The 21,610-nt window shown below is 44.7% G+C and overlaps 2 protein-coding genes across 6 annotated transcripts; both read right to left on the reverse strand.

Moving 5' to 3' along the window:
- Positions 1-2,335: 2,335 nt before the first annotated feature.
- On the reverse strand, positions 2,336-6,730 carry LOC123113235 (organic cation/carnitine transporter 7). 3 transcript variants are annotated; one of them, XM_044534424.1, is made up of 6 exons: positions 6,528-6,730; positions 5,489-5,912; positions 5,155-5,392; positions 3,916-4,447; positions 3,621-3,823; positions 2,336-2,724 (listed from the first exon to the last, which is right to left on the reverse strand). In XM_044534424.1, the coding sequence occupies exons 2-6, from the start codon at positions 5,893-5,895 to the stop codon at positions 2,515-2,517; spliced, it is 1,590 nt and encodes a 529-aa protein (XP_044390359.1). In that variant the 5' UTR covers positions 5,896-5,912; positions 6,528-6,730; the 3' UTR covers positions 2,336-2,514. The 3 variants fall into 3 exon arrangements, with proteins under 3 accessions (XP_044390359.1, XP_044390358.1, XP_044390360.1); XM_044534423.1 differs by having other exon boundaries at positions 5,489-5,824; positions 6,528-6,726; XM_044534425.1 differs by lacking the exon at positions 6,528-6,730 and adding an exon at positions 6,381-6,483.
- An 8,197-nt stretch (positions 6,731-14,927) lies between these two features.
- LOC123113236 (organic cation/carnitine transporter 7) lies at positions 14,928-19,634 on the reverse strand. 3 transcript variants are annotated; one of them, XR_006455975.1, is made up of 6 exons: positions 19,382-19,634; positions 17,863-18,206; positions 17,364-17,601; positions 16,752-17,283; positions 15,813-16,668; positions 14,928-15,413 (listed from the first exon to the last, which is right to left on the reverse strand). XR_006455975.1 is itself a non-coding variant. In XM_044534427.1 (6 exons), exons 2-6 carry the CDS (start codon positions 18,117-18,119, stop codon positions 15,204-15,206), a joined length of 1,440 nt encoding a protein of 479 aa, XP_044390362.1. In that variant the 5' UTR covers positions 18,120-18,206; positions 19,382-19,634; the 3' UTR covers positions 14,928-15,203. The 3 variants fall into 3 exon arrangements, 2 of the variants coding, with proteins under 2 accessions (XP_044390362.1, XP_044390363.1); XM_044534427.1 differs by having other exon boundaries at positions 16,466-16,668; XM_044534428.1 differs by having other exon boundaries at positions 16,466-16,668; positions 17,364-17,494; positions 19,382-19,580.
- Between the last annotated feature and the right edge of the window lie 1,976 nt (positions 19,635-21,610).

Raw genomic sequence — 21,610 nt, forward strand, 5'->3', positions numbered from 1 at the left:
CAAGTGCGCGGTGGCACCGACCACGCAAAAGATGTACGTACGGCCGTGTGTCGTGGTACGGCACGACGGACCGTCTGGACAGCGACCTGTCTGGTTACGGTGCTTCCACCGCTAGCGAAGCGAAGCGAGGCTAGCTACAGTATCATTTTCATAGGGTGTGTTAGTACTCCCTCTGTAAATTAATATAAAAGCGTTTACACTCTTATATTAGTTTACAGAGGGAGTACTTAGTAGCGTACTGTGCAGGTGCAGTGCGGAATCACCAAACTTTTGGGAAAAAGATGCCCGAGCATGGAGCAGGACGGACGGTCGGTGGCCAAGATGGGTTGTTTATTCTGCTCGCTCGCTTCCCGCTCAAGTCTCCGCCTCCTTTACCATCGGAGTTTGACTTGGTCATGTATTAAGCTCTTTCTTTTTACGCCAAATGTTATGGCCAGTTGCTTCACTGTGTGTGTGTTTCATATTTTCATGGGCTGGCGTTTTGATTATGAAAAGTCTTTTTGCTTCGCTTTTATCCGATGGAGACGATATCGAATGTGTGAGGTGTGCTGAGTTATTCTGTGCGTGAATTTGACGTTGTTATACGTAACACAAAAAGTTAGCGTGTGGACACCATATTAACCTGTGAGTGGAGCCAAGCGCGACACCCATCAACAATTCACTCCCTTGCAGGTGGGCCCACCAGCGACCTCTAAAGCCTCAACACATTATGTTCCGTTATTCCTAATATAAGGAGCTCAATATCTTAGTATACTCGTGCGCAATTGCGAGCTAAGAAAATATCCTGTTTTTTTCTTTTAAGAAGTGTACTTCTACCTCGAAAAATACACAAGCACAATTCGTGTTGGGCTGGTTGCCAAACAAATGGGCAAATGAAACTTGCCTTTAGCCCCATGTTATAACATTAGGACATGATCAGCTCAAACCAGTGGGAAGAAATTCTGAAAAGGAAAAAAACAGTGGAAGTACATAAACCATAACCGTTGGCAGAGTTGGACATCGATCACGCCAGTATGGTACCTTTGTCTCGCCGGTGGGACGAAGTTGTAATAAGATCCCACGGCTCTACCTCCGTCCTGGTATGGTTGTCATACTCGACGCAATCGACATGGGGAGCTCGTGGTGTTTTTGTATCTTGATGGGTTGATGGCTCCCATTATAATGAATATGCTCCTGACCCCCCCCCCCCCCCCCCCCCCCCAAAAAAAAAACAAATTCAACATGCTTTGACGACATCATTGCTCATTTGTTTCATGCTAAGTTGCTAATCTTGAAAGAGAGGAATAACCGAGTATCCAATCACCCATAGACCTTTTTCCAGTATAGAGGATATATTAATATGAATCACCTATCAATCTAGATGCACTTCCTCTTTCTGAGAGTCTTTGGATGACTGCGATTCAAGCATGGTTTAATGTTGGGGCTTTATATTGCAGCCCCGTAATTTACATCTTTTACCCCTGGATGCAACATTCTGACACCATTTACCCATTTAAAGCATTTTCACACTTTAATGTTTTGTTGTGAACTTGTGGTGGCTTTTACCCCCCATCCACCACCAACCTCCCATTTTATTATCTTCCCATCTTATTATCTTCCCATCTTGATAAGGAAATATGTGTCATATGATGTGGCAATGACTAGGTGGTCAACTCCGGGGGGAAACCTATGAGGAAAAACCCTTAGGTCTTATTCGGTTACACCCGGATATGGGGGAATTTTGACTTGCAAGGAATTAAATCCATTTCAATCCCTGTCAAACCCCCTTCAAATCCCTGTCAACCGTAGGCGGCTCGTAGTCGACGGGAACGTCTCCTCCTACTGAACACGTGTCGCCGGAAATCATGAAATAAATCCAGAATAAACGCGAGCACCAGGATTTGAACCCTGGTTGGCTGGGGATACCATTGTTCACCTAACCATCCAACCACATGTTGGTTCGCGAATCGGGATTGAGTTTGATTCTGCACTAATGGGGTAGCTAGGGGATGAGTGCTTTCAGATTGGTGACACTCACTTGTCACGGGATGGAGTGGGTCTAACTTGATTGAGAGTTTTTTTTTCCAAAAAGGAACTTGATTGTGAGTTAGAGACAGTCTCATATAATTTCTTTCTATCAACTACCGCCGTTATTTGTTACCTCGGTTGTTTGGCAAATTTACACAATTTAAATATAGTTTGATCAAAATGTGATGTAATTTAGTACGCCTTAACGAGTATGTGTCTGAGCTTGTCTGTGCAGTTAGCTACCATGCCATCCTAACAAGTAGATCTAGTTTTCTATTTGTGAAAATTAATAAGTGGTAGAAAAACGGTCACAATGTCACAACTAAAAGGACAAATGTTGGCAAAGATTACTAAGTGGGGTAAAAGTTGTCACAATATCATGAAACTAGAGGGTAAAAAGTGAAAACACTACAGAGGTACATAAAAAACAATAAGTAAGAAATCCAGCAAAACTTTTATATCTTCATGTCAACGATTTACTAGATATATACACTAACAAATTTAATATCAGTCAATTTCACGGCCCTTGGTTTCTACAGGGAAGAGAATGCAGGCCACTCCAGCGAGGCATAACACCAGCTCAAACACAAAAACGGCTTCCATTTGATGGCAGGTCCGTAGCATGCCGACAGCGACAAGAGGGCATATAACCCCACCAATTTTACCAATGGAGGTTGCTAGCCCAACACCGGTCGAGCGGACTGATGTTGGATATACCTAGAAATAAAGGGAAATGAATTAGTGCGCTACAAACTCTGCTCCAAAGAAATAATATTATCCAAAAGGTGTACAAAAATTGCTTCACACAATCAAATTGAGTTTGGAAGGAAAAGTGTCGCAGCGATGAAGACGAGAACACCTAGAAATACAAACAGATTTGAAATATTTTCTCCCTATCCACTATATGGATCTATCATGAGCTGCAATTAGGATGTTGGATTCTTATTATGATTGTTGCAGATCTTTTTTATGTTAGTGTTTTCAGTGACCTTTGAAGTTAGCACGAAACAATATCTGGTAAGATGGGCAAGAGAATCTGCAAATCCATGAAACTAGAAATGGATGCTCTAGCTAGGAAAATATTATTACTCCCATGCTTATACAGCATATGCAAGTCTTCTGGCATCGACGCAACAATAGAAAATCATCCTAGCATGAGTTTCATACTGCAGGGCCCAGCAGTAAGTTTTATTTGTATTAGGCTGTGTTTGGATTTAGCCCAAGCTAACCTTGCCAGATATTTGGCTATGCCAAAATTTTGGTGAAGGTTCTGCTAGCATTGGCAAGAAAAATTAACTAGTAGGTTCTTTGACCACAGGGAAGTTCACCTATCTTCAGTATGCAATATAGGGAAGATATAGTACAAGATTATTTCAACCCATGCTAGTGTGATGAATTGAATAGTTTAAACCTGAATATTGAAATCAAAACTACCTTGGCGTAACAAAAAGAATAATCAAAAACACCATCTGGATAAACTGGTTAAATGGATGAATGTAACATTCAAAGTTATTAACAAAAATAACTAGATGGTATTTACAGGACACTGTAAAAACCAAGACACTGGGAAAACAAAGTAGACTTGCTATATTTAAGTAAGAATTCACACAAACCTCTGGGGCATATAAACATAGAACTGTGGAGCTACCCATGGCACATGCGCGAGCACCGAATAGGAGTGCAGTTGTAAGTAGCTCATCCTGATGAAGTACTAGTGGCCCAAGGAAAGCACAACAAGTGAAGAGCATGGACCACATTGTAGCTTTCCGGCCAATCCATTCAACAAGAATGGCAGATACAATTAGACCAGGAATCTCTGGAACATCAGTGCATATACTTGTTAGCTGGTGGCATATTGTTATAAAAGAGGCAGTCATCAGGCAACAAAATATGTTCACTGTAAGCTACCTGCTAAACTCGTAACAAATGTATCCCTGTAAAGGTTAGCATCTTCTTGACGTTGTACAGTTGTCAGCCCAGATGGGCAGTTTGTATTGGCATCGCTCAGCTGAGATGTCAGCAAGACCACCCCATAATATGCAAAGGAATTTGCAAAGTAAACAAACCAAAGAAGAAGAGTTGATCGGCGCAATGCTGGCGACAATAGCCTTCGCAGTGCAGCAGCGGCGCCAGATTTGAAGCTCAAGGCATTGTTAGCTTTGCATTCTGTCTCTCTGACTGGAAGAAGATGATCTATTTCGGTCTCAGATGTAAGAGTGTCAACTTTACTTTCACGGCGGTATGTGAGAACTCCAGGAGGAAGATCTTCTTGGTTTATCATAGAGACACTCTCCAGGACAAGTGTAGCGTCTGACATTCTATTTTGTGCACAAAGATAGCGTGGTGATTCAGGTATTATTCGAAAGAATGGAAGCAAGAGGAAGCATGGAATGGAGGTCAATACTAGCAACCACCGCCAATTCAATGCCGATATGACAACCTGCGACCAAACCACAGTCGAATAGCATTTCTCAGAACTGTATAAAATTCTATAAACATAAGTCACAAATAAAATGTCGAAAATGCATCAGCCCAGAGTTTAACTGAGCATCAGTTATTTTAAACTTCATGCAGAAAATCAAAGTTGAGCTGTGGAGGTAAAAAGTGTGATATGAGATAGCACAAGATGAAATCACAAGTATTCCTGCGGAATATTTGCCATTCCCATTCATTTTTACTTGTCAATTCAGATAATAGAGATGGTCTGTAATACACACCATTGACCATAATTTTTATTATTACACGCTATAAGAATATTTAATTATCTAAAAGTACCTCTGATGACAAAGACATAATAATAATTTCAAACACTTGGGAAGGAATGGATTTCAAGACTATGAAAAAACCAACACAAATTCACTTCTACATACATTTATAAGCACCCGACCTGAACAAACAGATATCGTTCTTTCAGTTGACACCCTTAGCATGTGGTGTCTCTTTATTTCAATATAGTTGTAGTTTCAGAGTCATGCTCTTATATCGAATTGCTTATATCTACACATACTTAATATTTGTTGGTGTCACTATATCTTTCTTCTATTTCTATACCTACAAAATGCATTAGGGAAACACATTTTAGAATGAAAATGCGAAAGGTATAATTCGTTCACAACACTAAAGGGCCACAAAAGAAAGGTGCCATACCCATGCAAGTGAAGCCTCCAAGACGGTGCCGATAGTCCAAAAAAGCGAAAAAAGAACCACGCAAGTGCCACGATTTTGGGCAGGAACAAACTCCAAAAACCAAGATGAGAACACATGCCCGCCACCCACTCCCACGCCGACGAGAAACCGAAGAGCGATCAAGCATAAATAGTTGGGAGACCAGGCACTCAAGAAGCCCATTCCGCTAGTGAACAGAGCTGAAAACAGCAAAACGGTCCTGAAACAAGAAAAGAAGTACAGGCTTTGCCTTTACAAAAATTCCTACTCAGAAATGCCTATACTAAAAAATGTGAAACAGGGAAGTGCTTCATACCTTCGACCATATCTGTCAGAAACAAAGCCCCAAGCACATGAGCCGGTTAGCATGCCGGCAAAGACCACACTTGAGAGTAGGCTCTCATCTTGGGCAGAGACTTTCCACTCCTCCCGAACCAACGGTCCAACAAATGACAGTAGGTTGAGCTCCATGGCTTCTACAACCCAACCCATTCCTGCATAAGCAAGAACAAGCGCCTGGAATCTGCCAAACCCCATGGCTGAAAGCGCGTCATCCGTAGTGTATGTTTCCATGCTGTCAGAGTCTTTTGCTTGATCAGTATTCACCAGTATCACAGGCAAGTCTCTAACAAGCTTTTGGTCAAATAAGTATCTGCAGTATGCCCCATGCAGAAAAAAATCATTCTTAGAGACCAAAAGCATAGCCAATATGACTTGCTGCATACATTAGGAGTTCAGACCTGAAAGGCAAAAGCATGTTGAGTATGTTTGTGCAAGATGAAGCATGCAGTGATGAATCTAGAATGCCAAGAGCACGGGCCTCCTCGGATGCAAGACAGATTGCAAAGCAAATAAAATGATAAATTCATTCTTCTCGGAGCGTGCAGACATGTAAACTAAAACTGAATGTACTACCGTGGTTATTACTAGTAGTATGCATTAAAGGTAGTACTAGCTGGGGATTCTTCCAACTACCACCACACCAGGCGAAGCCTGAAGGCCAACGAGAGACTTGAACAAGGAAGTAAGTACTGCCATATATTCAGATGTGAGCAGATCCGGCCTGCTGTAGGAACAAATTCACCGTAGAAAAAGTAGGTGGCTGAAACTTCCCCTGGGATTCGTTGCATACAACTCCTTTACTCTAGTCTAGGATTCAACACACGAGAGGAGGGGGGGAAAACAATCAGTCGGGGTCACTGTGGTACCACTGTATGAGCGTAGTGAAGCGGGCCACAGCGCCCGACACCCAGCACTTAATCTGAACGGGAACGAGTGCCCGCGGGCAGCATAGAGATGGACGAGCTGGGAGCCAATCAAAATTTAACAGCAAGGGGTCGTCAGAGGGAGCGTACCGTGGATGCGGGTTCCCGGGAGAGGAAAGCATAGGCGGCGGGCGGCGGGCGGCGGCGGGCGGAGGAGGACGGGGAACGACCCTGTCTGTGGCTGTGATTGATCGGCTGCTTCGTTCCATGGCACCATAATAAGCGGCAGGCGGCAGCAACAGATTTCTGGTGTCTGGTGGAGTCAAGGAACAAGCCTGACTGACGACGACGTGTGCTTTGGTCGCTGCGTACGCCACTCTACTCAACTACCGGCCCCTATATTTTCATTTTCATTTCCATTTTTCTGGCTTGTCTCGTCTCCGCTCCGCTCCGCTCGTCTTACCGGCCGGGCAGGGAGCATCTATCCAGCAATAATTATGTAATTAAGCATATCCTTGGCAGGCATCTTGTCCTACAAAACGCCACTCTCTTATCTCTCTCTGCTGTCCATACCGCTTACATCAATGTGAGGCGTGCTACATGTTGCCTGACTGAAAACAGCACGGCGAGCATATTCTCTTTTGCTTCTCGTCCTCTGTCGTGTGCCTTGGTTCTCCTGCCGTCCCTCCGGGTTGTGGATGCATTTGACCCTTGCTTGATTAGTACTCCCTCTGCTCACTATTATAAAATGGGAAAATGTTTGTTTTAAATCGGATGATAATAGCGAGACACAAGCCGTCTCCAGCTATTGACACGCGTCCCTGGCTAGCCCACGCACCGCTCCCCATCTGTACCTTATGCCACGCAGGGAAGCCACAACCACGCAATTTTCACGCGCTCGCTTTGTCTTCCTCGTGCAGATCCCTCTCTCTCCTGTCGCCACTACCATGGCCGCGCCGTGCTTTGCTCTACTTCGAGTTGGGATTGGACAGCAACAATGCGCTGCACAAATTCACCGACACGGCAAATATGCATACTACACAGCCCCCTTCACTTGTGATAAACTTTGAGGACAGCTTCAACCAACAAGTAAGCAGCGGAATAACACAAACAACATGCACAAGTGACACAAGATTTAACGTGGAAAAACCTCCTCAACTTGTGGAGTAAAAAACCACGGCTGTGGACCGACCGGTCCACACAACTTCACTATGAGAATGATGAGTACAAAGTCTTCTCTAAAACCTCTAGAGAGATTTACAACACACTCTCCACGTTGCCAACCGGCAACAGCAACAACGGCCACAAGAGGCAAGATTTCAGCAAAGCAGAGTTTACACAGCTTCTGTACCCTTCAGTGTTTTGCAAACTGCTCTTAACCGCTGAACCAAACAGCACCAAATTTGGCAGACAAGTAGACACACGAGTTCCTGAGATCCCCTCCAAATTTCAGCTCAATCGGACATCGTTTGCCTACCCAAACTGTTCGTCTCCCAAAACTACTCTGTTCTGAAAGTGCAGCAGTCAGAGCTGACAAAACCACTCTCAAATCTGATGCTCCACTGACCCAATCCTCAAACCAGCTAACCAAATCGAAGTACTCAAAGTAAGGAACGAGCTCACCAAGTTTGGGGTCGATCCAAGCACGTTTGAGCCTCCAATCACCAGCTTGAACACTGTCTAGTCAGATGCAGCAAATCTGGACAGAACCTCTGCTTCTTCTTCTTCCTCTCTCTCAGGTTGTGTTTTCTCTTGGGTGCTCTCTCTCTCACTCTCACGAATAGCAGCCACCACCAGCAAGGGGTGGAGTGGCTAGGGTTTTCTTCTTGCTTCACTTCCCTTGGAAGCGCTCTCAACCGTTGGATGCAGCGAAGATCAACGGCTGACATGTGTTGGACTTATGGGCTGATGTTGGGCTGCCAACACACCTCCATGTGGAGGGACTTAGCCCAACAAACTCCCCCTCCTGACATCATGGAGGGTCTTACTGCCTTCCGGCAGCCATGCCAGCGAGCCGGCGGCATACTTCGAGCTTCTTCCTTGTCACCACTTTAGTCAACATGTCAGCCCCATTGTCATCGGTGTGAACCTTCTCAAGTTGCATTTTCTTGGAATACAACACATCTCGAATCCAATGATAACGGACTTCTATATGTTTAGACCTTGAATGAAAGCTTGCATTCTTACTCAAGTGGATAGCACTTTGGTTGTCACAAAACAACACATATTTGTCTTGCTTAAAACCAAGCTCACAAGCCAACCGTTTCAGCCACAATAGCTCTTTGCTCGCCTCTGTTACAGCAATGAATTCAGCTTCAGTTGTATTTAATGCCACACACTTCTACAGCCTGCTTTGCCATGACACCGCTCCCCTGCATAGGTAACCAAGTAACCTGAAGTAGACTTCCTTCTGTCAACATCTCCAGCCATGTCAGAATCTGAAAAAGCAATCAGCTTTGCCTCACCATCACCGAAGCAAAGTTTCAGATTTGTGCTGCCCCGAAGATATCTCAAAATCCACTTCACGGCTTCCCAATGAGGTCTTCCTGGATTGGACATAAATCTTCTCACAGTACTAACCGCGTGAGCAATGTCAGGCCTTGTACACACCATAGCATACATCAAACTCCCAACCGTTGAAGCGTAAGGAACATGATGCATTTCCTTTTTCTGCTCACCAGTGGTAGGACATTGCTTTCTGCTCAACTTGAAATGGGCTGCTAGTGGACAACTCACAACTTTAGCATTTTCCATCCTGAACTTCTGAAGTACCTTCTCAATATACTTCTCTTGAGACAAGTACAACTTGTTGCAATTTCTGTCTCGCTCAATTCTCATTCCGAGAATGTTCTTTGCTGGACCTAAGTCTTTCATAGCAAAACATTTGCTCAACTCCTTCTTCAACTTAGCAATCCTAGAGACATTCTTGCCAACAATCAGGATATCATCAACATAGAGCAATAATATGATGAAATCATCACCTGAGAACCTCTGAATAAACACACAATGGTCTGAGCTACACTTCTTGTAGCCTTGCTCCCCCATGACAGTTTCAAACTTCATGTACCATTGTCTTGGTGCTTGTTTCAGGCCATAGAGACTTTTCTTCAGCTTGCACACATAGTCTTCTTTGCCTTTCACAAGAAACCCCTCAGGTTGCTCCATGTATATTTCTTCCTCCAACTCACCATGAAGGAATGCAGTCTTCACATCCATTTGCTCAACCTCCAAGTTGAGACTTGCTGCCATGCCAAGGATTACTCTTATGGATGTCATCTTCACAACCGGAGAAAAGATCTCATCATAGTCAATGCCTTTTCTCTCGCCGAATCCTTTTACAACTAGCCTGGCCTTGTACCTTGGATGTGATGTGTGCTCTTCTTGCTTGATTCTGTAGACCCACTTGTTCTTCAAAATTTTCTTGCCCTTGGGCAACTTCACCAACTCATAAGTGTGATTCTTATGCAAGGAATCCATCTCTTCTTGCATAGCCTTTTTCCACTCCTTCTTGTGCTCATCTTCCATTGCATCTGCAAAGCATTCAGGTTCTGAACCGTCAGATAATAACACCACGCATTGATCTGAGGGATACCTGCTGGAAGGAATTCGACCCCTGTTGGATCTTCTGAGTGGAGCAGCTGGTGGACTTTCTGGTGCTGGTGCTTCTTGCTGATCCGGATCATCAACTTCAGCATCATACTCTTGTTGCTGCTGCTGGGGAGCATCTTCTTCACCTGCACCACCATGTACATCATCTTGTACATCTTCTGCATCTGCTTCAACTTGCACAGGAGCTAGAGCTGCAGGAACTGGGTCAGAATCAATCATGTCTTGCTGCTGCTGAGGAGGAACCTGCCCCTTTGTCTTCACAATATCCTCAATTGTTTGGTCTTCTACAAACACAACATCACGGCTTCTCACAACTTTCCTTGCTATAGGGTGAAACATCTTGTAGCCAAACTCATCACCACCATAACCAAGAAAGATACATTGTCGTGTCTTTGAATCAAGCTTTGACCTTTCATCTTGAGGAATATGAACAAAGGCCTTGCACCCAAAAACCTTCAGGTGGTCATATGAGACGTCCTTGTCACACCAAACCCTGTTAGGAACATCTCCCTGCAAAGGATAACTTGGTGAGAGATTAATAAGATAAACTGCAGTCATCAAAGCCTCACCCCAAAAGTGTTTACGTAGCTTTGCACTTGACAACAAGCATCTAACTCTCTCCACAATTGTCCCATTCATCCTCTCAGCAAAACCATTTAGTTGTGTTGTCTTCGAGGGAGTAAATTGATGCTTAATACCTTGCTGCTTGCAATATGCATCAAATGGCCCAATGTACTCTCCTCCATTATCAGTGCGAATGCACTTGATCTTCTTCTCAGTTTCTCTCTCAACCGAGGCTTGGAATTGCTTGAATACACCTAGTACTTGATCTTTGGTCCTCAAAGTGAAGGCCCAAACTTTCCTGGAAAAGTCATCAATAAAAGTCACAAAGTACTTAGCACCACCAAGAGATCTTACCGACATTTTGCAAACATCGGAATGTATCAAGTCCAGCTTCTCGGGCTTCTTGTGAGGAGGTAGAGTCTTGAAGGCAACTCGGTGTTGCTTCCCTGCTAGACAATCTGAACATTTCTTGATGTGAACTCCTTTCACACCCTTCAACAATTTTTTCTTCACTAGCACTGTCATCCCCTTCTCACTCATGTGCCCAAGTCTCTTGTGCCATAAAGCACAATGATCATCCTTCTCTAGTGCATTGACAGAAGCACTAAAGAGCTTAGCATGAACATGATACAAAACTGAGACCATTTTACCTCTTGCAACAATCATGTTGCCTTTGGTGAGCTTGTACTGCCCTTCTCCAAAACTGCTCAAGTAATCATCTCCATCAAGCAAACCAACTGAAATAATGTTGAGACGAAGTGCCTCAACATGCCTCACAGATTTGAGGACTAACCTTGTACCATTTGCGGTCTCCAAATGCACATCTCCTTTTCCAATGATGGCTGCTCTATCATTGTTCCCCATCTTCACAACACCAAAATCACCTGATATATAGTTTGTGAAGAGCTCTCTACGAGATGTAGCATGAATGGTAGCACCGCTGTCCGGTATCCAAATCATCTTGTCACCATCCACAAGGTTGACGGTTTCATCAGAAATAACAGTGATCCTCTCCTCAACAGTGGAACCAAATCTGCCCTCATTTTCTTCATGCATAACAAGCATGATGTCCTCTTCTACTGCAGTAACTCGGTTGCCCTCTGTGTCACTATCACTGTCAACTTGCTTCTGATCTTGTTTCTTCTTTTTCTTTTTATCTTTCTTCCACTTGTCACATTGCCACTTAATGTGGCCCTTCTGATGGCAGTGATGGCACTCATAATCAGCATACTTACTTTTTGATTTGCTCCTACCTCTTTCTGCCCCTTTACCTGGACCTCTGCTCTTGCTTCTCCCCCTGGACTGAGTGACTAGCACCTCTGAATGTGAGGAAGAAGTGGCTTCAGCCACCTTTCTGGACTCTTCATTTAGTACCCTGGTTTTCACAAGATTCCAAGTGACAACTCCATTAGGTGCTGAATTGCAAACCGTGACCTTAAAGGTCTCCCAGCTGTCCGGTAATGAGCCTAGTAGCAGCAAAGCTCTCACTTCATCTTCAAATGTTATTCCCATTGAAGAAAGCTGATTTATAATGCCTTGAAATGTATTCACATGATCTGCAATTAGAGTGCCCTCTTTGTACCTCAAGCACATCAATTGTTTGATCAAGAACATCTTGTTTGTTCCTTCTTTTCGGGCAAACAACTCTTCCAATTTCTGCCATAAGGTGCGTGCATGTGTCTCATCAATGATATGGTTCAAAACATTGTCATCGACCCATTGCCGAATGAACCCACAAGCTTGGCGATGAAGTACCTTCCATTGACCTTCCTCAATGCCCTCCGGCATCTCAGTGGAGAACACTGGCTTCCAGTATTCTTTCACATACAACAAGTCCTCCATCTTGCCCTTCCATGCTTGATAATTTGTACCATTCAAAGATATCATCCTGCTAGTATTCACTTCCATCTTTCACCACAAGAAACTCAGCAATTTGCACAAGCAAACCAAGGCTCTGATACCACTTTGTTGGGGCTGGACAGCAACAATGCGCTGCACAAATTCACCGACACGGCAAATATGCACACTACACAGCCCCCTTCACTTGTGATGAACTTTGAGGACAGCTTCAACCAACAAGTAAGCAGCGGAATAACACAAACAACATGCACAAGTGACACAAGATTTAACGTGGAAAAACCTCCTCAACTTGAGGAGTAAAAAACCACGGCTGTGGACCGACCGGTCCACACAACTTCACTATGAGAATGATGAGTACAAAGTCTTCTCTAGAACCTCTAGAGAGATTTACAACACACTCTCCATGTTGCCAACCGGCAATAGCAACAACAGCCACAAGAGGCAAGATTTCAGCAAAGCAGAGTTTACACAGCTTCTATACCCTCCAGTGTTTTGCAAACTGCTCTTAAACTGCTGAATCAAACAGCACCAAATTTGGCAGACAAGTAGACACACGAGTTCCTGAGATCCCCTCCAAATTTCAGCTCAATCGGACATCGTTTGCCTACCCAAACTGTTCGTCTCCCAAAACTACTCTATTCTGAAACTGCAGCAGTCAGAGCTGACAAAACCACTCTCAAATCTGATGCTCCACTGACCCAATCCTCAAACTAGATAACCAAATCGAAGTACTCAAAGTAAGGAACGAGCTCACCAAGTTTGGGGTCGATCCAAGCACGTTTGAGCCTCCAATCACCAGCTTGAACACTGTCTAGTCAGATGCAGCAAATCTGGACAGAACCTCTGCTTCTTCTTCTTCCTCTCTCTCAGGTTGTGTTTTCTCTTGTGTGCTCTCTCTCTCTCACTCTCACGAATGGCAGCCAACCCCAGCAAGGGGTGGAGTGGCTAGAGTTTTCTTCTTGCTTCACTTCCCTTGGAAGCGCTCTCAACCGTTGGATGCAGCGAAGATCAACGGCTGACATGTGTTGGACTTATGGGCTGATGTTGGGCTGCCAACACACCTCCATGTGGAGGGACTTAGCCCAACACTCCGCCCCCCAGAGCTCCCCTCTCTTCCTTCCATTTTTCTCACCCCTGGGACAATGGAGTGCTGCTGCAGCACATGGCACCGCTTGGCTACGACTGGTGCTGCCATGAATGATGGAAGCTTCGACGCGCGACCACCGTCTGCCATGGCCGTCGGAGCTACTGCTATTGCAATGAGGATCATCTGCGGCTCTGCGCATGGTCTTCGGAGCTTCGTTTTAAGCGGCGTGCGTGGCTCCCTGAGCTGCAATGAAGTGTGCGGCGGCTGCGACGGTGACCGCGGAGCGTTGCTGACGTGGGGCGTCGCAACTCCGACAATATGGATTTGAAGCTGTTGGGAGCACGCGGGTGTTGAAATGGAGCACCGCCAGGCCGCCGGAAGCATAGCCGGGGTTGCAATGGAGCTTCGCTGGAGTTGCAATGGAGTTTCTCCGGACGCCATCGGTGCTGCGTTGGAGCTCCATCGGAGCTGCAATGGAGCTTCGTCGGAGGTCGTCGGTGCTACGTTGAAGCTCCACCACCTACAATGGAGCTTTGTCGGACGCCATTGGTGCTCCAGTCGATCTATGGTCGCGCTTGTACTATGTTGCAGTGGAGCTTTGTCGAGGAAAGCAGCGCTGCATTGAAGCTGGTAGCGCTGCTGCCGTAGCGTGCTGCATCAGAGGACCACCAGCGCGCTGATCCGACGGTTGTCCAGGCAGATGATTTCACCAGAAAATCATCCGGGTGATTTGTAGCAGCCACCTATAAAATGTTGTAACTTTTCCTAAATGTAATGTAGGTAGACACTTTTAGTGTATTTGTTCACGGGGATTACGCGGGAGATTATGGGTGCTCCACACCCCTAAACAAATACTTATATAAAAAAATCTAGAATTTAAGGATATCAACAGTGGGTGTCCAATCTACTCCTGTATGAAGTTTCGTGAAAAATTACCAAGGAACATATCAGTGGTGAAGGAAATACAGTCCGACTAAAATCCATCCAAACAAGGTATCTCCAAATCCTTTTTTTTCTCTAACTTCTCGGTATTCTTTTGAACTTAATGTTCATATAGGGGGGTGGAGTACCCCGGCGCTACAAATCCTCTTCCATTTGTTCACTCATTGCAGTGCGTATGTAGCCTATACTGAAATACCCAAAAACGTCTTAAAAGTAGTGAACGGAGGAAGTAGTTTAAACAAAATCCCATTCGTTTCAAGGACCGGGTGTCGAATAGACCGACTGGTAAGAAATTTTATTTCAAACTACCAATTTTAGTGAAAATATGTAATTATAATGTCACTAAAATGAAAGTCTAGTTTAATAACCATGTATGATGCAAGCAACCTAACAATTCCATAACCACAACACAAGCAAACTAGGGTTACAACTTGCAACTCTAACTTCGACTAGGGACCAAATCAACATGAGAATTCAGCAAAAGTTACTGGTAGAAATGCCTGTTGCAGACACTTAATCACGTTCAAAGAATTTATACATACATACATACCATAACATACTCCTACTTACAGTCTTAAGGAGTGAGGACTTTACAAAATGATGTCCAATAACATCCGAAACCCCGAAATGAATTTCGAGGAATCTTCATCGTCATGTCCACTAAAATACTAGACATATAACAGTTTGTATATAAACGTTCACGCGAAGCAGCATGACGAATTTTATGGTCCAAGTGTTTTTACTTGTTTACACCATGACCATCATCAGTTCATTGCGCGGCCCTTGGTCTCAAAAGGGAAGAGCATGCAGGCAATTGCAGCAAGGAATAACACCACCTCAAACACAATGATTGCTTCCATCTGATGGCAGCTTCTCAGCATCCCAACGGCTACAAGGGGGCAAATAATTCCACCGACTCTCCCCATGGCGGTCGCGATTCCAACCCCGGTCGAGCGCACCGACGTCGGGTATACCTAGAAGGACAAGAGAATAAGTTAGTTCATAGGAAAACAGAACTCCTTAAGCGAAATATCTACTGACAACTGCTCTACAAGACTGTTTTGGGTAAAATTTGCTGCAACAACTGATGTATCTTTGTCATAACATTCTAAGCGTTCCTAGCTAAGAGCATAAACAAGACCCTAAGACGGGGAATACCACATGCCATAACTTAGTTGGTTTTTTGTCAGGAAAATGGATCAGAATCGTTAGACTTCATTTAGCCGAGTTATCTGTGGACCAGGATGTCCGTTTGTTTACATCCTGGGTACATTCTGACTGGACATAGTTAACAGATTTAATTTATGATTTAAATAAGTAGGACAAGTACAACAATGATGGAAGGAGAATCCTTTATCACTGCATTGGATTACCTATAAACCAAAGAAACCTACACGATGCTAGGGTCCTCAAGAAATTTCGAAGCACAAAATTCTGTGGTGAACACCTTGTAAACCCAATAATAAACTCAAAATTAACAAATGCAAATCAATGATACTAAAAAGTGGATGCTCTAGCAAGTAAAATATTCTTGTGACCGTGCTTATATCAGTCGGTTGCTTGCTTCTCTTCTGTCTTAGAGAAGTCCATCGCTTTGCAAGAGCTTGATGTGGAGATCATAGATACAAAAAGCCCTTGCATAGGTCCTGTCTAAAGATACTCCCTTCATGTAATTCAATACATAAAAAAGTCACAATGGTCATAATATGACAGTGTGACAAGAAAACATTACTGAATAATATTAATAAGAAGGATGCAGTAGTATGTTTTATTCGTTTAGGTCTTACTCGCACCAGTTTACTTACATATATCTTCATTATGAAATGTAATGCAGACATAAAAAAATTCAAATATTCAGGAAGCAAAATACCATTTTAAGTACCTAGCCAAATCGATGGATATAATGTTGAAATTGCAACTTATAGGCCTACCAGGCGGTACTTTCAACACATTAAACTCACTATACTGTGATGGTCAAGTCACCAAGAAACACATTTACTGCATGCCATGAGAAAAAGATACGAACCTCTGGGGCATATAAACATACAACTGTGTAGCTACCCATGGCACAAGCACGAGCACCAAATAGAAGGCCAGTTGTCCATAGCTCACTCTGATAAAACACAAGTGGGCCAAGGAAACCACAGCATGTGAAGAGCAAGCACCACATTGTAGCTTTTCGGCCAAACCATTCAACAAGAAGAGCAGATGCAATTAGACCCGGAATCTCTGGTAGAGCAGTAGAATGATGAGTTAGTGACATATTCTACAGCCAGTCAGACTGGATGAAGAAACAGGCTACTGAATGCTACCTGCAAGACTAGTGACAAATGTATCTTTGTAAAGGCTGGCATCTGTTTCACTCTTCACATATTTCAGCCCAGATGCACAGCTTTTATTTGCATTGCTCAGTTGCGCGGTCAGCAAGACTAGTCCATAATAAGCAAAGGAATTTGCGTAGAAAACAAACCAAAGTAGAAGAGTTGATCTACGCAATTTCCGTGACAGCAGACTGCGCAATGCAGCAGCACTACCAGATTTGGGGCTTGTGACATCATCATCTGTGCATTCCTTCTCTCTGAGTGGAAGAAGATGATCTGCCTCAGAGGTAAGAGTACTATGATCAACTTCACCGTCTCGAGGGTATACGAGAACTCCAGGAGGAAGAGTTGCTTGGTTTGTCTCGGCGATTCTCTCCAGGACAAGTGTTGCATCAGATATTCTATTTTGCGCACACAGATAGCGTGGCGATTCAGGTGTAATTCCAAAGAAAGGGAGCAAGAGAAAGCAAGGGATGGCAGTCAATGCTAGCAACCACCTCCAAGTCAATGTTGATACGACAATCTGCAATAGGAACAAAATTTTATAAGACTTCATTACTTGGTCAAAATATAAATATAAATCAGAAAGTATCAGTCCGATACCCATGCAAGTGAAGCCTCCAAGACTGTGCCAATAGTCCAAAAAAAGGAAAAAATAATCATCCAAAAGCCACGATTTTGCGCAGGAACAAACTCCAAAAACCAAGATGAATACACATGGCTGCCACCCAGTCCTACGCCAACGAGAAAGCGAAGAGCCATCAAACATAAATAGTTTGGAGACAAAGCACTTAGGAAACCCATTCCAGTAGTAAACAGAGTTGAAAGCAGTAAACCAGTCCTGAAACAAGAAAAATACAAGTTTTGTTCAGGGATTATATTTGGTACACTGTTGTAAGTTTGCAACTATAAACCTGTCTGCCATGTATAGTATTAAATTATGTTTACAATTCCAAAACACAGTGGACGTGCCAAAGTTGCATAATCGTACATCAGGAATATGAAATTCGAATTCATAACAGAGAGAGTCATAACTTTGTCAAAAATAAAAATTCTTCGAGAAAAGCGAAACACAGAAGTGCTCGTACAAGTAAATCCTTACCTTCGCCCATATTTGTCAGACACATATCCCCAACCACATGCTCCAATTAACATGCCCAAAAACACTACACTTGAGAGTAAACTTTCATCTTGGGCAGAGATTTTCCATTCCTCTCGAATCAGTGGTCCAACAAATGACAGTAGCATGACCTCCATGGCTTCTGCAACCCAACCCATGCCTGCATAAACAAGAACAAGTCCTTGCAATTTTCCAAATCCCATGGCTGTAAGCGCATCATCCGTGGTGTATGTTTCCATGTTGGTAGTGTGTGCCGGTTCAGCCAAGGAAGGGCCAGTCTGTAGCAAACTTGACGTCAGGAAAATATTTGCTTATTTCACCTCCAGCTGCAAATAGTACGCACAAACAATAAAAATATACTTGAGAAGCCAAAATCATAAGAGGCATGATTTAGTGCATATATTAAGAAATTAAAGGTAGAAAAGATAAATTTGCCCCTAGAGTTTGTTCGTTCATGGTGGATAAACATACATAAATGAATCTACACAATCCAATTCAACAACACAGTTCAGTGCTATGACGATAAGAGCAATGGCATGCTAGACTTAGTTTATTGACGCTGCTCCCACCCACATTCAGTTTGGCGAGCAATGGCATGTCAGATGAGCCTAAACAGAACGCACTGGATGTTATATCGATGATGAGGGCAAAGGACAGATGGTCAACCAGGTCAAGAAGGCACTGAATAGTTCCATTAAGATGATAGTGTGTGCATTTTGAATCGGCTGCATTTTTTTATCAGCAAATAAAAAACAGAGGAATTATAATTTCTGAATTCTGAATAGGAAGAAGAGGTGAGAATCTGAAGTGGCCTAGAAAGATTCTGAGATCTTGACTGGTGCTAAGTCTGCTGAAGGACTGTCTAGTTCCCTGCTTTGATTTGGTCTTCCTTTTATTTTTCTTGGTTTTTCTCTTACCCTCTTTTGGAGTAGATCTGAACAGTTTCCTGCTTAATACTCCACACCAGCAACTGTTCTGCTGCGCTATTTATGTAAACAAATAAGCATTTTTTCCTTAATGGTAGTCAAGAAGAAGATAAAAACTGAAGAAGATGGTACGGCAGACATTCCTCTAGGATTAAAGCTTTGACCAAATTCTCTATCTTAAACTCGGTCATCTGAAAATTAACTGTAAAACTAATCGGACAGAAAGTTTCTCCTGGATCTGTCGCTCCATACAGATACAGGTCGTTACCCAAACCATCCAGGACCCCTAATCAACGCAGCACCTGAAACGAATCCAACTAAGCTCAGGGGGAGGCCGTTAAGCCGCAAGACCTGAACACCAAGAACTTGATTGATATCTACTAGACCATAATATCAAGAACAGGGGGCGTGGGCATGTCCGAGCACGAATCCTGCGTCCCATTGGCCCCAAGCACGAAACTACCACCACAAACCAAAAAGAGAGGAAGGCGCAAACAGCACGCAAAGCGCCCAACGCAACGCGGGAGCAGCAAGCAATCGACGATCGAGGTGAGGTGAGGTGGGCGAGCACGTACGCACGGAGGAGGCGGGGGGCGAGCCCCGGACGGATCAGGGACGATCCTCGCTCGCCGGAAGGAAAGCCAGCAGCGGCGGCGGAGGACGGGGGAGGAGGAGGAAGGGGGAGGAAGATGCCTGCCTGCCTGCGCTTTGCGGGTTCTTGGGAGGGGAACGAGTTTATAATAGTGGGATTGGAAAATGGCGACGACCAATGGCGGACGGGAGGGAGGGATGGGGGAGGAGCGAGCAAGCAACTGGTCCAGGGGCGACGATGGCGACCCGTCTGCGCGGGCCGGGCCGTTGCGGGACGCGTGGCGGCGTGGGTCTCGTCGGGATTTTTCATGTGGCCGCCAGGGATTCGGGATCGTTTTCGGTCCGTGAATGAATGGGATCGATCATGTGGGTTGCGGGGAACCGCGACCTGCCGCCGCGACGCTTGGCAGCCACCTGGACGTGCGACGCCCCACCAAGCGGCTCCGAGGAGACGTGTTATTGGCCGACGACAAGATAAATAGGAGTGGCCTCGTGACAGTTTTCTCTTTTCTTTTTTCTTTTTTGAATGATGAAAAATAAAGTTTCTCTTTTCTTTTGTCGCGCGTGATGGGTGTCGACCGGTGAAGGAGACCACTCTGGCCTATTATCCGTGACGAGCTGCAGTTGTCAATTTTGTGTTTTTTTAGAGAGAGAGTTGTCAATTTCGTTTCGAAGACCGTGTTGCGTTTTCTTCTTATTATTATCGGTGCTCAGCTACGCTATCGTGTTTTGTGGCGTGGTATAAGAGAAAACTTGGTGTGCCGTGTCAGCACATACGGTCGTCCGAAGCACTTGCGTCTCCTCTGCCTTCTGCTGACGGTTTCTCGCGCCTGACTCGCTCGCGACCCAAGAGAGTGACGAAGAGGTTGTGACGGGATATATATAAAACGAAATATGTACATGGTAACTCTGTGGCAGATTACGATCAACCTGTGTTTGGATGGTTAGATCAACTTCAACGGACCGACCCAAACGAATAGCATATTTGTCCGCTTTATGTCTGTTTGGATCGACCGGCCGCCCGGTGTCCGTCCTGTTTTGCATTTGGGTCGGCAGTGCGTCCAACCCGCCGACATATTTTCATGTCAGCACTCAAATTTAAAAAAAACGCGGCCACAGATCATGCCAGCGGCCATGTCTCATGCCGGCACCATGCCAGCGCCGGCATACATTGTCGACTTCAAAAAATGCAACACACAGTTCATGCTCGCGGACTCACCAGCGGCTGGCACACTTGCCAGCACACAAAAAGGGGTGAGACTTGAGTTCGACCACGCCATCACGGCCCTGTGGTCATGCCAGCGCACAAGCCGGCATACAAAAAAGAAGGCGCTCGCAGCCACGAGATCACTCGTCGGTGAACTTGAGTATGTCGGCCTGCATTTTATCGGACCATGACCTCTTCCTTGGCGACACGACGTTGAGATCCAACTTCATGATCTCCACCCCGGTCATCATGCTTGCGAGAGCCACTTCTTTGGCCTTGGTCTTGGCGTTAGCGGCCTCGATCTTGAGCATCTTTGCTTGCTTCTCCGCCTCCAACTCAAGCATCTTGGCTTGCTTCTCCGCATCCATCTCTAGCCTCCTCCTTTGGATCTCCATGAAGTCGTGTAGGATCGGAAGTATGTCTAGAGAGGGGGGGGGATGATTAGACTACTTGACCAAATAAAAACTTAACCTTTTCCCAATTTTAGTCTTTGGCAGATTTTAGCTAACTTAGCATAAGTCAAGCAACCTTAACACAATTCAAGCAAGCATGCAAAGAGTATATGAGCATCGAAAATTAAAGCATGCAACTTGCAAGAATGTAAAGGGAATGGTTTGGAGAATTCAAACGCAATTTGGAGACACGGAGATTTTTGAGCCGTGGTTCCGATAGATGGTGTTATCGTACATCCACGTTGATGGGGACTTCAACCCACGAAGGATAACGGCTGCGCAAGTCCACGGAGGGCTCCACCCAAGAAGGGTCCACGAAGAAGCAACCTTGTCTATCCCACCATGGTCGTCGCCCACGAAGGACTTGCCTCACTAGCGGTAGATCTTCACGAAGTAGGCGATCTCCTTGCCCTTACAAACTCCTTGGTTTAACTCCACAATCTTGTCGGAGGCTCCCAAGTAACACCTAGCCAATCTAGGAGACACCACTCTCCAAGAAGTAATAAATGGTGTGTTGATGATGAACTCCTTGCTCTTGTGCTTCAAATGATAGT

The sequence above is a fragment of the Triticum aestivum genome, chromosome 5B (genome assembly GCF_018294505.1).
Source record: "Triticum aestivum cultivar Chinese Spring chromosome 5B, IWGSC CS RefSeq v2.1, whole genome shotgun sequence".
NCBI lineage: Eukaryota > Viridiplantae > Streptophyta > Magnoliopsida > Poales > Poaceae > Triticum > Triticum aestivum.